Below are 15,124 nucleotides of genomic sequence, written 5' to 3'. Positions count from 1 at the left end.
ATATGATGTTTATTCTATAATTCTCTTAATGGATAGCAATGTATAATAATAGTTAATATCATTATAGCTAATGTCAAGTGACTATTACTGCAAACCAGGCACTCTTCCAAAGCACTTTGAACATATTATTCAGTTAACTCATTTAATCCTCACACAGCCCTGTGAATTAGGACCCACTAACCTCTGCCATCTTAGAAATGAGGAAACTGAGGAACTGAGGGGTTAAATAACTTAATGTGACACAGCCATCAAGTGGAAGAGCTAAGATTTGAGCCCAGGCAGAGCAGTTTTAGAAGTCCTGCTTTAACCATTACATGGACAACCTCGCCTATAACTATGTTAAGAATAAAGTATTTTACACAAGGGATCATTTAGCATCTGGTGATTCCAGAAAAGGAATCTTGTTATTACAGCCTTCTCCTGGTTTTCTTCATTCCTCTCTGAATGCTCCTTCTTATCTCATTCGGAGGCTCCTTTTCCTCTACCTCTTCACGAAAAGCTGGAGCTCCTAAAGGCTCAGTCCTAGGCCCTTTTTTCTCTCACTTTATTCTAAGTGGAGATAAGTTATGATATCAGAAATTGCCTCCTGTACATTTTCACAGCACATTCTAAGTGCCCATGCGTTTTTCTACCAGTCTTCCGTCCCAATCATGATAAGCTCTTTGCTTTCTGCAAATGAAACCACTTTTCATTCTTTTACACTAGCCAGGAAGCCAGGCAAAAACCTTGGTTCCTCCTTTTCTTCCTCACCCTTATATCCAACTCTGGCAACTCCTGCCAATTTCTCCTGCTATTTCTATTTGCCTATGTCTGTACATTTCCATTCTGATCCACGCCTCCATTACCTTTCACCTGTACTACTGCACAGCCTGCAGTCTCCCACCATCCACTCTGGGCCCCTCCAGTCTGCTCTCCAACTGCAGCCAGAGTGCACTTTCCAAAGTATAAATGTCTCTCTCTCTCTCTCTCCACCTCTGACACACACACACACTCACTCTTATGCTCTCTCGCTCTCTCTCTCGCTCTCTCTCTCGCTCTCTCTCTCGCTCTCTCTGTCCTTTGCCTGAAAGTTCTAAACATGGCTTGTGGCTTCTGCATGGTCCAGACTTTGTGTTCCTACTGAGTTTTATCATCTACCGTAGAACTCTTCACTCATGGACCTTTTGGATTCTCGAACATTGTTATCTTTCTTGACAAAAGGTCTTAGCAAATGCTGTTCCTGCTACCTGGAAGATAGTCTCCCCACCAACCCATTCTTTACCTGGTAAAGAACTCTACTGGCCCTTCTAATCTTGGCCTTCTCTGTCTGGGTCAGATCTCTGCTACAAGCTCTTTGAGCCCGTGTCCTCTCCTGCATAGCACGGGTCGGAGGTGGTTGTTTGACATTGATGTATGTGATTCTGTGATACTTGTCTGTCCTCTCTCACTAGACAATAAATTCCATGAAAACATGAACCATGGCTTTTTTCCAATTGTTATATCCCCAGAGTCTAGCGCAGCGCCTAGTGTATAGTAGATGCTCAATATGTATTTGAATAAGGGGGTAAATCAATTAATTCGTTTTATACTCTGCCTCCTTTAGGAGTATAGGGGACTACAAAAGATAAGGTTACCAAGATGTCATCTCTAGAGTCCCAGTCTCTTACTAAATAGTAATTAAATGGCAGCTAATTGTAACTCAAGCACTTCTACCCAAGGCCTCCAGCATCTCTGAAAATGGTGGCAGAGCTATCCATTTTTCTTTTAAAATAACAAACAACTAAACGCTTACAGTTTTGTTCATGTGAGAGTTTATTAGAGAGCTGATGGTAGGTCAGTGTTAGTAGTATCTTTCAAAGACTCCATCTCACAGATTGTGTCACTGGCCCTGGGAGTCTAACGCATCCTTTAGCTCCCTTCCAAGTCTATTTTTTAAACTCTGAAAGCATTCTCTGACCAGGGTTTTAATTTCCCTGTCGAGTTCCTTCTGGGGGCTGGGTTCTGTGAGATTGTTGTTCCTCTGGTTTCCCTGGCAAAGGTAGAGGGTTTTTTTAAATTTTTTTCCCTGGTTTTCAGCATAAACAGTTTATTATTCCCAAGTCTCAAGTATTGTCCAGATACTCCGAGGGGTCCCCAGGTATCATTCCTGGCATCTCTTTCTTGTTCTTTCCATGTTCTCGTGTAGGATGTTACTTAAGCCCTATATAAATGACATCAAGATGGGCTATGTCTGTTTCTACAGACCATTTTACAGTCCTCATAATGTTGGTTGCCTGTGATTTTACTACATTAATTTGTATGATGATTTCTTAAAGTGAAAGCTGATGAGTGAAGTGGTTGACTTGACCCCTCCCAGGACCTATCTTTGTTTCCGTGGAGGATCACTGTGTATTCCCTGATCCCATGGAGCTCAGCCTGGAGCCTGAGCTGGCCTCCAGATGGGCTCTCAGCAATAGGCACCCCCTCATCCTCTGTCCACTGGCCCAAGCTGGGCCATGGAGGCCTGATGGCCAAGACCTCACATCACAAAGCCTGGGGAACTGGATTTCTTCAGCTTGCTTATTTTGTCTTGCCTGTGGAACCTTCTCTTTCACCAGTTCATCTTTCCATCACTACTCGGTTTAAATAAAATCCAAAGGCTGCCTTGTTCAGTTATACCTTTTTATACTCTTGTTTTTATTTAGACAGACTTTGGCAGGAAACCTTCCAAGCGAAGCCCGGGGGAAAAGTGACCATTGGCACAGATTTCAGCCTGTGCTTTTGGCCCAGTATTGTTTCTATTTTTATTTTGTTTCGTGTTTTTGTTAACATCCAGGGCAAAGATTAAGTACTTACACTTATCTGGTAATGATGAGAGGCCTTTGGATTGCTTGCCTGTGGCCTGGAGAATGCATGCTTAAAACCATTAACCCCCAGCTACCTCCTGGGAGATAAGATCTAGCTGTTAAATTTGGCTTTCCCTAAAGGAGGTTCTGAGCTCCTACTTGATCTGAGAGAGGGAAAGAAGAAGGATAAACCCCAGCCTCTGCTGAATTTTGAAAAAAGGATAGTAGCTTAATTTATGAAGGTTGTTTTTTTGAAAAAACTAACTTTATGTCATAATTTCTTAGCTGCCAAAAGACGTAATTCTACCTTAGCTTTGCCTTGGCAACCTGCTTTTGGCACTCTGTGCAAGCCTGTCGTTGCTCTGCATTATTTAAGCAGTAATCTTTAAGAAGGTGAGAAACTATTATTGCTTTTTCACACAGTTGACATGATATTGGCGCAGAGTAGTACCTAGAGCTTCAAACATTTCTAGTGGCCGTAAACCAACTTAAACACCTCCATGTAGAGGTCTCACTGCCATGAGGTCATAGATTGCTACAAGGGGGGAGAAAGAAGAAGATCAAATGTTGTTTAAAAGTTTTTTTTTTCTTTTTAAATATTCTTATTCCACTGAGCTGTAGCTGTAGATTTTGGCTGGGAGCCAATCAAGATTTAGTATTTTGACCAGCTGTGATCTAGTAATGTCCCTCAGAAGAAACATTTTGTAGGGAGGGAAAGACACATATTTGAGACTGTGAATTGTACTCTGTCCTCATACTTTATAGTGTGGGACCTGGTTGTAGACAGATAAAACAAGTACAAGTGAATCTGAAAGAGAATTAGGAAAAAAAAATGTTTCAAATTATTAAAGCCTCACCCCAGCTTCAAGAACTCTCTTGATGTGGTAAATCTTTACATGCCTTCTTCATTTCATTTTCCCGTAAGTTTCCACATTTATATCAGTTCGTGGCAGAATTTATTTCTGCTCATAGCTGATGCTTAGAATGCCTAACAGTATAATAAGTCTTAGAAAGTCAAAAGAACAACACAAACTTAATGTAGGCAGGAAGAGAAGAGAAGGAAAATATACCAATCCACTTAACCTGAAAATTATTCTCATTCTCACCCCGTCCTCAAATAGAATTAGAGATCAAATGTAGATGTTTTGGTGACAACAAAAAACTTAAGATCCTAGGGACTGGGAGAGAGAAGGAAATTAACAATTAGGTAGACCGGCTTGGTTAAATCACATCTTTCTACCTAGTGGTTTCATGACCTTGGTCAAGTTACCTAACCTCTGTGCTTCAGTTTCTTCATCTGTAAAATGAGGATGGTGTTTGTAATACTTCATAGAGATGTCATAAGGATTAAATGAGACCATGTATAAAGCTGTTAACAGAGTGCTTAATCCATAGCACTTTATAAATTTTAGTTGCCGTTTTATTATTATTAATAATCTATTGGGTACTTATTCATTGTACTAGGAATTTTACTTGTATATCTCATTTAATCCTTACTGCAGTAACTATTAGTAGCTATAACCATTTTACAGAAGAGGAAACCTAGGTTGGGAGCAGTGAGGTGCATCATCAGTGTCTTGTGTTTCCTAACGATGGAGCTACATGTGGAGCTCTGGAATATTACCTATGGGAGATGTGGAAATGGGAATCACATTTTGGACTGGTGCTTTCTTAACTTGTTTTCTCTTTCCCAATCTCTTTTCTGTAAAAGGAGGCTATAGCTTCAGGCAGTAAAACCAAGAGGAAGAGGAGAGGGAAATGATGGGGCAAGGATGGTGGAGTAGAGGAAACTGGGCTCTACCAGTTCCTGGGTTGGCTTCATGGCAAGGTATTTGCATGCCAAGGTATTTATATAATGGTTATGAAAGTGCTGAATATGGTCTTTCTCATTTTAGTCAGAGAAATAGAGAATTTCTCCCTTTTAAAAAAATTCTCTCTCCCTGAAGCTAAATTCATGCAGAACAAGGATGCATCAGGGGTTTGGGGACAATTGGAATGTACCTCAAAGGATTCTGGGAAGTTCTTATAGTCCCTAAGCAGTAGGTAGATCATGAAAACAGAGGAATTTTGAGCATTTTGACTTTATTCAAAGCTTTCCCCACCTCATGTCCCCAAGAAAAAAAACTAAGATTGTGTTTCACATTGAACAGATTAAATCTGTTGATTGATTTGGGTCTTTTTCTCCAAATCTCTTTTATACTTTTTTTTTCTTTTATACTTTTTTTTCTTTTTTTGAAACGGAGTCTCACTCTGTTGCCCAGGCTGGAGTGCAGTATTGCAATCTCGGTTCACTGCAACCTCCACCTCCTGGGTTCAAGAGATTCTCCTGCTCTCCTGCCTCAGCCTCCCATGCAGCTGGGATTATAGGTACCCACCACTACACCGGGCTAATTTTTGTATTTTTAGTAGAGATGGGGTTTTGCCATGTTGGCCAGGCTGATCTCGAACTCCTGACCTCAGGTGATCCACCCACCTTGGCCTCCCAAAGTGCTGGGATTACAGGCATGAGCCACCATGCCCAGCCTTTTTTTTTTTTTTTTTTGGTGGGTTGGGGGCGGCTTACCTTCATCCAAGCTGGAATGCAGTAGCATGATCATAGCTCACTGCAAGCTCAACCTCCTGGGCTCAAGTGATCCTTCCACCTCAGCCTCCCAAAGTGCTGGGACTACAGACATAAGCCACCACGCCCGGCACTGTACTTCTTTATTTCCTTCTTGCAGCGAGCTCCCTGATGTACAGAAGTGGAGGTGTGGGAAGGTAGGTGGGAGGAGTTTTGTTTGTTCCTGCTTGAAACAGTATGCTGTATAAGAGAAACAGTAAAGGGAAGGAGATCTAGATTCCAGTCCTTCTTCTACCTATTGCCCTGTGTTCCTGTGCAAGACGTGAATGTGTCTGAGTCTCAGTTGCCCCTTCTGTAAAATGAGAATAATACTTGAAATTTGAAGCCCACTGAAACGAATCATAATGACAGCAACCACAATTACAACTACTACTGACACTAGTGTCTATGCCAGGCGTCCTGCCAACGATTTTAAGCACATTATTTTATTTATTACTTACTGTAGTCGATCTATTTTATAAATAGTCATTAAATATGCCCACAGTCATATAACTCAGGGGTGCCCAACCCCCGGGCCACAGCCTTTTACCCGTCTGTGGCCTGTTAAGAACCAGGCCGCACAGCAGGAGGCGATGGGGGTGAGTGAGCATTACCCCCTGAGCTCCGCCTCCCATCAGATCAGCCATGGTATCAGACTCTCATAGGAGCACGAATCCTGTTGTGAATTGTACATGCGAGGGATCTCGGTTGTGTGCTCCTTATGAGAATCTAACTAACGCCTGATGATCTGAGGTGGAAGTTTCATATCCCCCCCTCCAAGTCCATAGGAAAATTGTCTTCCACAAAACAGGTACCTGGTGCCAAAAAGATTGAGGACCACTGATAATAACTAATAAACGAATGTGACCTTAAGTTGTAACTCCATAGAGGTGGGATCATAGTGGCAGAGCTAAGAGTAGAATCCAAGTCTTTGAACAGTCCTTCTTGTCGCCACTGTCTCTAGAGCTGAAGAGATAAGAAAAGATAGTTGATTGCAATAAATAAGGACTCACAGAATGCGAAACAAATTAATCATCTTAATTTAGAGAGCTCAGAGAAAACTTGATCCAAGGAAGGCAAACTGAAACTAGACTATCCTCCTTGACATCTAAACTCCGGGCCACTTGGCTTCTCCCTCATCGTGCCATTGTTTGTGACCCCAAGAAATACTTTTTTACTTATGGCAAAAGGTTTATTAAGTAATTTAACAGTCCCTGGTGTGGTTCAGTTATTCAACAAGCTACACTGTGTTTCACTAAACCATAGCCTAGTAAATTTGCGATTATGATATCTTTGGGTTGTTGTTTTTTAATAAATTCCTTTTAATTGCAGCATTAAACCCCAGATGTCATGTTTCCAGTTTGGAGCTAAGCCCAGCTGGAAGAGACAGCCACTTATGGGAAATGGCTGGTGAGGAGAATGTGTGCAGTGAACTGGTAGACTAGGTCCAGTTACTTGAACCTCAGGCTCTTCACCTGCAATTCTAGTGCCTCCGAACACACGGGGCCCCTTGGTGGGAGCAGAGAATAAAGAAAAGCTACTATGTTTCCTAATATGTCCACTTCTCCCAAAACACACACATTTTTGCTTTTAGTTGTCTAAGGGTAGAGGCTCCCTGTAAGTTTTGCATCACAATATAAATAATGTACTAATTGCATATGGTGAGTAAATTGTCAACAGCCTTTAAAAATTGGTCATATAATTAGTAAATCTATGAGTTTCAACCTCTTCATCTAGATGAAATAGTCATGAAGCCAGACTGTAATCAAAGAATCTTGAAACCTCCTGAATATTCTGTTTTGAACTATTATTTGCCTTTTAAATTCCTACCTTTCTCTCTTTAGGCAAGAGTAGAGATAAAAATACTCTTTTATTTCTTTACCTTATACTAAAATATGAATGAAGGGTCTTTCTCAAAACCTTCCATTAAATATAAAATCAAAATTATTTTATTAAAAATCTATGCATTTTGCTTTTATACGAGATGCTCACAGAAGTTTGTTTTTTAATAGTAAAGGTTCAGAAACATCCTAAATCTACAAAAGTAAGGGAATAATTAAGTAAATTATGATAGTCCATTCAGTGAAGCAGCCATTTAGAATTCTGCTTACCAGGAGGTTTTAATAGCATCCAACAGCAGGATGTAGCATTCTGTATATACCAGAAACAACACAGCTTTAGTGTTTCTTTCTTGTTTCCTTTTTTTTTTTTTTTTTTTTTTTTTTGAGACAGGGTCTTGCTCTATCGCCCAGGCTAAAGTGCAGTGGCGTGATCACAGCTCACTGCAACCCAGGCTCACGCAATCCTCCCACCTCAGCCCACAGTTGCTGGGACTACAGGCGCTCATCACCATACCCAGCTAATTTTTTAATTTTTTGTAGAGACAGGGTCTCCCTGTGTGGCCCAGGCTCGTCCCAAACTCCTGGGTTCAAGCAGTCCTCCCACGTTGGCCTCCCAAAGTGCTGGGATCACACGTGTGAGCCGCCACACCTGGCGCATAGGGTTTCTTTAAAAATTAAACACACATATTTAAAATCAAAGTCTGAAAGGAAAATACCCAAAATTAATAGCAGTTATTTGATGGGTAATAGACTTGTGAGTTTTTATTTTTTTATATAGTTAACATATTTTTAGTTTTCCTGTAAAACTATTGTAATAATTAACAATACATGTGTGTTTAATGTTATCATTTGATACTTCAGCTGTTTGGAGCTTGGCTGTCTTAAAAATCTGGAATGTAGCTGGGATCCTGGAAGTAATAAAAAAATCAATTCTGAACAGCTAAAACTAATGTTACCAAACTCATATAATAAATAAAGCATATTATGCCCAGCACAGCTCCTGGCCTGCCACGCAAATCCTGTTTACTCGTACTTTGCACACAATTTTCAGGACATCTGCTTTATAAGAACACAGCAAACTAAGAAAAGGGTATAGTGGCCACTGCAGGCAGGGGCACTGACTCAACCACCCCCAGCGCCAGAGGGGACTCGAAGAACCCGTGCCAGACTTACCTCCAGACCTGCGTCCTACAGAACAGACGCCACTGAACATCCTGTAGTCCCCTTACTGCGTCATCACTCAGTAATACATGTTCATATCAGTGGCCCAGAGGCATCGAGAAAATGCCTTTTCTTGTTCAACTTTTTTAAGATGGTAAGAAAAGCTGTAATAAAAATTTTTGAAAGGTTTAATCTCATAGAACTAAAAATGGAGGGAAAAAATGTGGTGATAAAAAGGTAAACCTTAGATATGTAGACTTCCTTATTATCTCTCCAAAAAGAACTAATTTCCTTACGATTCTTAAGAGAGAACATTTTGACTGGGACCTGTGGCTCACACCTGTAATCCCAATATTTTGGGAGGCCAAGGCAAAAGGATCACTTGAGCCCAGGAGTTTGAGACCAGTGTGTGCAAAATGATGAGATCCTGTCTCTAAAAAAAAAATTAAAAATAAAAAACATTAGCCAGGCATGGTGGCACACACCTGTAGTCCCAGCTACTTGGGAGACTGAGGTGGGAGGATCCCTTGAGGCCAGGAGTTGAGGCTGCAGTGAGCTGTGATCACACCAGTGTACTCTAGCCTGAGCAACAGAGTGAGACTTTGTCTCTCAAAAAAAATTGTTTTTAATTAAAAAATAAAAAGAGAACCTTTTACTGGTACTTGGATTTTCCAGTTTGAATCTAATACTACCATTACCTGAGTTTTCATACAAATCCAAGGGAACCGGAGAAGAATGTCACAAAATCAGGATGTCAGAAAATACCAAAGTTTCCACCTCTCAAAGCCTTGGAGTCCATCCATGAAAATAGGAATAACATACAATTTTAGAGTTTGTGGGCAAATGAGAAGGCATTTAGCTTGATGTGTGTACCATGTCTTTGGCACTTAGCAAATGTTACTTGAATTTGAATGTCGTGTTCCCATGTGGGACACAATAGATACGATGGGCTCTGGAGTCAGACGGAATCTAGTTCACATGTGGTTCTTCAGCCTTGAACAAAGCACATGACCCACCACCTGCCTATCTTCCTCACAGGACACTCGAGGGCTCTGTGTGGGCAGCGCATCTTCCACAGGGCTCAGAATATTATTGACAGTCGGGAAAATGGTCGTTCCCTTCACATTGTAGTTGGCGAGGTGGGGCAGTGGGGGTTGTCACACCTCATTACTTTTCTGTTGTACAAAGTTGAGAACTTCTAGAGCGTCTCAAAATCAATGAGGGCTACAAACACCCTGTTCCTCTTGTGCAGCAAGCACTGCTGGGTGTGCCCCAGGCCTGTTTCTCAAGCCCTGCCTTTTATCAGCCCACTGGGAGCCCCACAGAGCAGCAGAGCAGGATGCCTGGGGTGGGGGTAGGGGTGGGAGGATGGCGGCACAGGGTCACAGCATGAGGGGTTAAGCACCTGGCTCTAGCCACACACCAACAAATCACCTTCAGTGTTCCAGGCTGTTTCACCTAGTGCTTCCACCCCTCGTGGGCTGGGCTGGCAAATGAAAGCTTGGCTTGTCTGCACAGAATAGACTGTCTGTAGACTGGCTGAGGTGGTGCTGATGTTCTCTTTTGGTTTGAGTACCCAGTCAGCCTGCAAGATCATTTAGAGAGGGACACTGTTAGCAAATGGTAGAGTAAAAACAACAAGATTTGCAGAAATGTGTAGCTTACCCAATTATTGTGAGTTTTGGCAGCATATTAACTATAAACCTAGATCGAGGCCAGCAGATTTTGCTCTGTTTTGTTTTGTTTTTCTTGAGAACTAAAAACTGTAATTTACTAGTCTACTTGCCTAGTTCTATATGCACCCCAGTGACCACCCCTAATTATGAAATGTCTCCTGGCACCAGTACTCACAGCCAGCCAGAGGAGTCTGAGGGACCCAAGGATTAGAAGCCGTGTGGTTGCCCCTTCCCAAGAATAACCCTTGCTTGGGTGTCTGAGACTGCAGGTATAATCCTGCATCAGAAACAGTCTGAGAGGAGAGAGAGCAGGGAGCTGGGGCCAGGGCTTGTGGCTGTAGACACAAGTGGAAGAAACCCCAGATCTCTTTTCTTTTCTAGGGCACTTCTTGCTATTGTAATTTGAAAATGTATTATTTGAATAATGAGGGATGTCTTTCTCCTGCAGGACTGTTAGCTCCATGGAGGAAGGGCCTACTGGTCTTGCATCTGTCTCCCTACCCCAAGGCCAGGCACATATGGGAACTATTTGTTAGGTGTGTGTAGTTTCAAGTTCTGCCTCTACCCCTGCCTAGTGGTTGCCCTTCTGCAAGCCACTTAACCCTCTATGCGTGTTTCCTCATCTGAAGCACACAAGTCAAATGATCTGTGTGTGCCTCCCTCTGCCTCTGGACCCAATCTGTTCATATGGTTGTATTGAAGCTAATCTCATCCACATACAAGAATGTCTAGAGCTAGCATAGTGTATAACATAGCCATCATTTCCAGGATGTAGATACTCTATTTCCATTAACTGATTATTATTTATTATTTCAGACTTTACCCTGCTTTCTCTGTAGGGTTTTTGTAAAGACTAAGTGAAATGATGTATAGGAAATTACTTCAGAAATTATAAAATTTGTATAACTGAACAATGATTGTTATTGCTGGCCGAAAGATACCCTCCTGAGAAGAAACTCAGACCCAAAAGACAGCACTGCAGACCAAGTATTGTAAAACATATGTGTGGCTAGCCCCATCAAAGAATGTGTTTCCCAAGTTAGTTTTTCATTTTAAAAAAAAAAAGAACCCCTCAAAAAATTCTTTTCAATTTTTAAAATGTAACCTTGACACTCTCTCTCTCTCTCTCTCTCTCTCTCTCTCTGCCAGTTCTCTAATGCAAGGTGGTTAGCATTTGGGTGTTGGCAAGGTTGTTGGTCATGAAATCCTTGTCACTGCCTCTCTGAGCATGGGCAAGTCATGTAACTTCTCTGCCAGATGAGGATGCCTACTTTTCAAAGCTAAAATAAGAATTGAATTAAATACTAAAAACAAGAATAAGATTATGGATAGCCCTTCAGAAATATGAAGTTAGTTATGTCCTTCACATGTTTTTCTTGCTAGATCCAGCCTGTCCAGTTACTGCACCTCTTCCCCATAGGACAGGGTTTCTGTTCCCCGCCCTGCCTGGGGCCCTCTTCCTTCCAGCAGTGTGTCTGTATCCTGCTGGAAGGAAGCTCCCAAAGTTGGACCCACATACCTCATGTTGTTTTTTGCATTCAGACACTGCAATAACTATTGTCTAAGATTGATTCTTATCTATTTTTATTAGCTCAGACCTAAGTATGCTGTTTCCTGTCTCTGGATCCAGAAGGCTTACACCGAGTTCTAAAGTCGAAAGTAACTTCTTGTTTTTGTTTCTCTTCTAGCGACAGACATCACACCTCCAGTGCAATCCCTGTTCCTAAGAGACAAAGCTCCATATTTGGGGGTGCAGATGTAGGCTTCTCTGGGGGGATCCCTTCACCAGACAAAGGACATCGAAAACGGGCCAGCTCTGAGAATGAGAGACTTCAGTACAAAACCCCTCCTCCCAGTTACAACTCAGCATTAGCCCAGCCTGTGACAACCGTCCCCTCCGTGGGAGAGACCGAGAGAAAGATAACATCTCTATCCTCCTCCTTGGATACCTCCTTGGACTTCTCCAAAGAAAACAAGAAAAAAGGAGAGGATCTAGTTGGCAGCTTAAACGGAGGCCATGCTAATGTGTGCCCTAGCCAAGAACAAGGAGAAGCCCTCTCTGGGCACCGGGCCACAGTCAATGGCACTCTCCTACCCAGCGAGCAGGCCAGGCCCACCAGTGTCCAGCTTCCAGGCGAGTTCCACCCAGTCTCAGAAGCTGAGCTCTGCTGTACTGTGGAGCAAGCAGAAGAAATCATCGGGCTGGAAGCCACAGGTTTCACCTCAGGCGATCAGCTAGAAGCATTTAACTGCATCCCAGTGGACAGTGCCGTGGCAGTAGAGTGTGACGAACAAGTTCTGGGAGAATTTGAAGAGTTCTCCCGAAGGATCTATGCACTGAATGAAAATGTATCCAGCTTCCGCCGGCCGCGCAGGAGTTCCGATAAGTGAAGTGAGCAGGTCGACAGTAGGACCAGGGTAGAAGCTCTGCCTAAAATGAAGTGAAAGCTGCACTTAACCCTTTGTAATAATGATGACACAAAATGAATATTAATGGAGGATATTCCTCGGAAAAACAGACTTTGGGAATGAAGGAGGGACTCAGGATCATTGTTATCAGTGGGCCAAAGTTAGATTTTGCTTTCAAGATTTGCTTTTTGGGCCTGATGATTTTAAAGCAAAAATCACCCTCTAGTTGAAAGAGCTTACAGCTTGAGTCACCTTTTAGCTATTTGTCTGCTTTTTATTTACCCTTCTATGTTATCCTCAGAGGGAAGATGATAATATATAAATAATATAATGAACTCACCCTTAGTTTCTCATAAGCATTTGCCCTCACCATGGTTTATAAAACTTTGGGAAAATGGAATATTCAGAAATAGGTTTCTACCATGCACTGAAAGATCTGTGGCCATCTGTGAGGTAGATGAAGAAGCAGCATAGTGGTCTCCTTACACCCAGGCCTATCTGTCCCTCTTCCTGCCCCCGGGTACCACAGTCCACCTTTAGACCCTACTGTCGCCCCATCTTCTCCATGGATGGGCCATGCGTCCTGAAAACAAGACATCAGATTCACTGGTTCTGTAACCCAGTAGCTGTGACGTTCCATCTCTTCTAAGCAGCCATGGCCTTCCCCCTCCTCTGCCATACCCTTAATGTGGCCCTCAGATTAGATGAAAAACTTGCTTCTGGTGGATCCCGAGGGACCCTCAAGGACCTCGAGGTTACTGCAGTCAGATGCCGTCTCATCCCCTGTGGGGGCCAAAGTTTTTATGTGGGCAGATGCTGTGGTCAGGAACTAGGCATGCTTTCTGGCAAGGCACTCACCAGATAAAAATCCCTTGATGTAAATCCCATGTTAATTTATTAAATTTCAGTCAGAAGGTCGGCATTTACATGACAGAATGTATGTAGAGAGTCAGGGTGTCTGGTAGGCAAACTGCAAGGCAGTTGAGATAGTTGGATTAAGAGGCTAGACGAGACATAGAATACTATTGGTATGTGTGCAATTTCATGAATATTAAATTATGTTTCGAAGTCCAGTTGTCATTCCTGCATTCAGATTTCATTTGCTGTTGCTTTATACGTTATGTACCCAAGGACATTGCCTCAGGGTTGCAAACTCTTTAAAGGAAAATTTATCCATATATCCATGTATTATATAGAAGAATAAAAATTGAGTTTACTTCACCCGACCTGATTTTTTTTTCCCAGCTTGGAAATTCCTCTTGAACCTACGTCTCCGTATGTCACATCATGACAGGACTAGCCTGAACAAAAGCCATGTCTATCTTAAGCAGAGGCTGTTGACTTCATTCAGTTTACGTATTGTATATAGCAACACAAACACTTGACAGGTGTATACTCCAGTCACCACATTTGTCCTGCATAACAGCTTCACTCACAGGCCTCATTGTCACTTTATATTGTGTCCAAGCATTCCTGGGCTCAAGGTTAATGTATAGCTACATTGTTGTTCTCCATGTAGAGAACTCACAGGATGACTACATCGCAAATAAACCCAACTCTCAGGCAGTCGAAAGCTTTAACTGGATCTGCAGAAGCCCATCTTCCTCCACATGAAGAGGCGGGGCTCCTTCACGTGGAGCGGGAGCTTCTCTGCAGTGTACTGTCTGTCGCTCATTTTAGAGTCAGTGCGGGTGGAGACAGCATCGTGGATATGCACGTGCTGCGGGGCCCTCCAGGGAAGTAAATTTACCAAAAAAAAAAAGGTTCTGAAGGGCAGTGTTAGGATTGCAGAATGGAAGGTCAACCCCATGGGACTTATGATTGCCCCAGATGTGGGATGGACTTAAATGTCACACCAAACTCAAAGTAGGTACACTGGGTTGCAGGGCATCCAGCCTGGCCCTGGCACCACCAAGGAGCAGGACTCCTCATGATTACAGTGTCCATCTCAGGCCCACACAACCATGAGAGCCTGGACTCTGGGGCCCACCCGTCAGTGCCCCCCACCGCTGTGCAGACTCCCTGGTTGATTCTGGGCTTATGGCTTTTCACCGCACCATGGGGAGCCCTGCTCTTGAATGTCATCGGGCTGCTCAGAGCTGATTGCCAGGTGCCTACACATTTGCCTCGGCCCACACAGCCCAGTGGTGATGCCTCAAAACACCACTTAGGTTTGGGTTCGTTTAGTTTGAGTTTGGGGTTGTCATTTGAACTTGTTTGATGTCTGCAGTTTCTGCCATGACCTGGGTAGAACCTATGGGATTACCCGTCTCCTGGAATAACTGTTCGACGTTTTCCAAAGTTGTAGAGTTAGTTTGGCCTCTGTTTAAAGTGGCTGGGGCCAAAATATAAGATGTTATTATCTCCTACTAACCTTTTAAATTAGTTTTGTAAATCGCTAAGAAAATTAAGTTTGCTTGGAAGATATAAGTTGAATTGGAAACTCATTACTATCTATTTCTGAACTGCTAAGAAGCCTTTCAGTTTTCATACAGCCGAGATGCTTTTTAAACAGCGGGCAAATGTTATCAAATGAATATTTGCTTGTGTTTTTTCTCTTCACTTCCCCTTAACCACTTTAGAAATTCCAGAGATTTTTTTCCCCTCAGAATATTAGTTTTGGAAGATTGTGCC

At 42.6% G+C, this 15,124-nt stretch overlaps 1 protein-coding gene across 1 annotated transcript in view; it reads left to right on the top strand.

The window, feature by feature from the left end:
• UVRAG (UV radiation resistance associated) overlaps window positions 1-13,711 on the top strand; it is a 333,633-nt gene extending 319,922 nt beyond the window's left edge. Inside the window, exon 15 of the mRNA XM_030828684.1 lies at window positions 11,770-13,711. Coding sequence (XP_030684544.1) covers window positions 11,770-12,472 — 703 coding nt within the window. The 3' untranslated portion in view covers window positions 12,473-13,711. The remainder of the gene's footprint in view (window positions 1-11,769) is intronic.
• The last annotated feature ends 1,413 nt before the right edge of the window (window positions 13,712-15,124 follow it).

This window comes from Nomascus leucogenys, chromosome 15 (genome assembly GCF_006542625.1).
Source record: "Nomascus leucogenys isolate Asia chromosome 15, Asia_NLE_v1, whole genome shotgun sequence".
Taxonomy (NCBI): domain Eukaryota; kingdom Metazoa; phylum Chordata; class Mammalia; order Primates; family Hylobatidae; genus Nomascus; species Nomascus leucogenys.
Note: the sequence above shows the minus strand (reverse complement) of the source record. Positions and strands in the feature narration are given on the sequence as shown.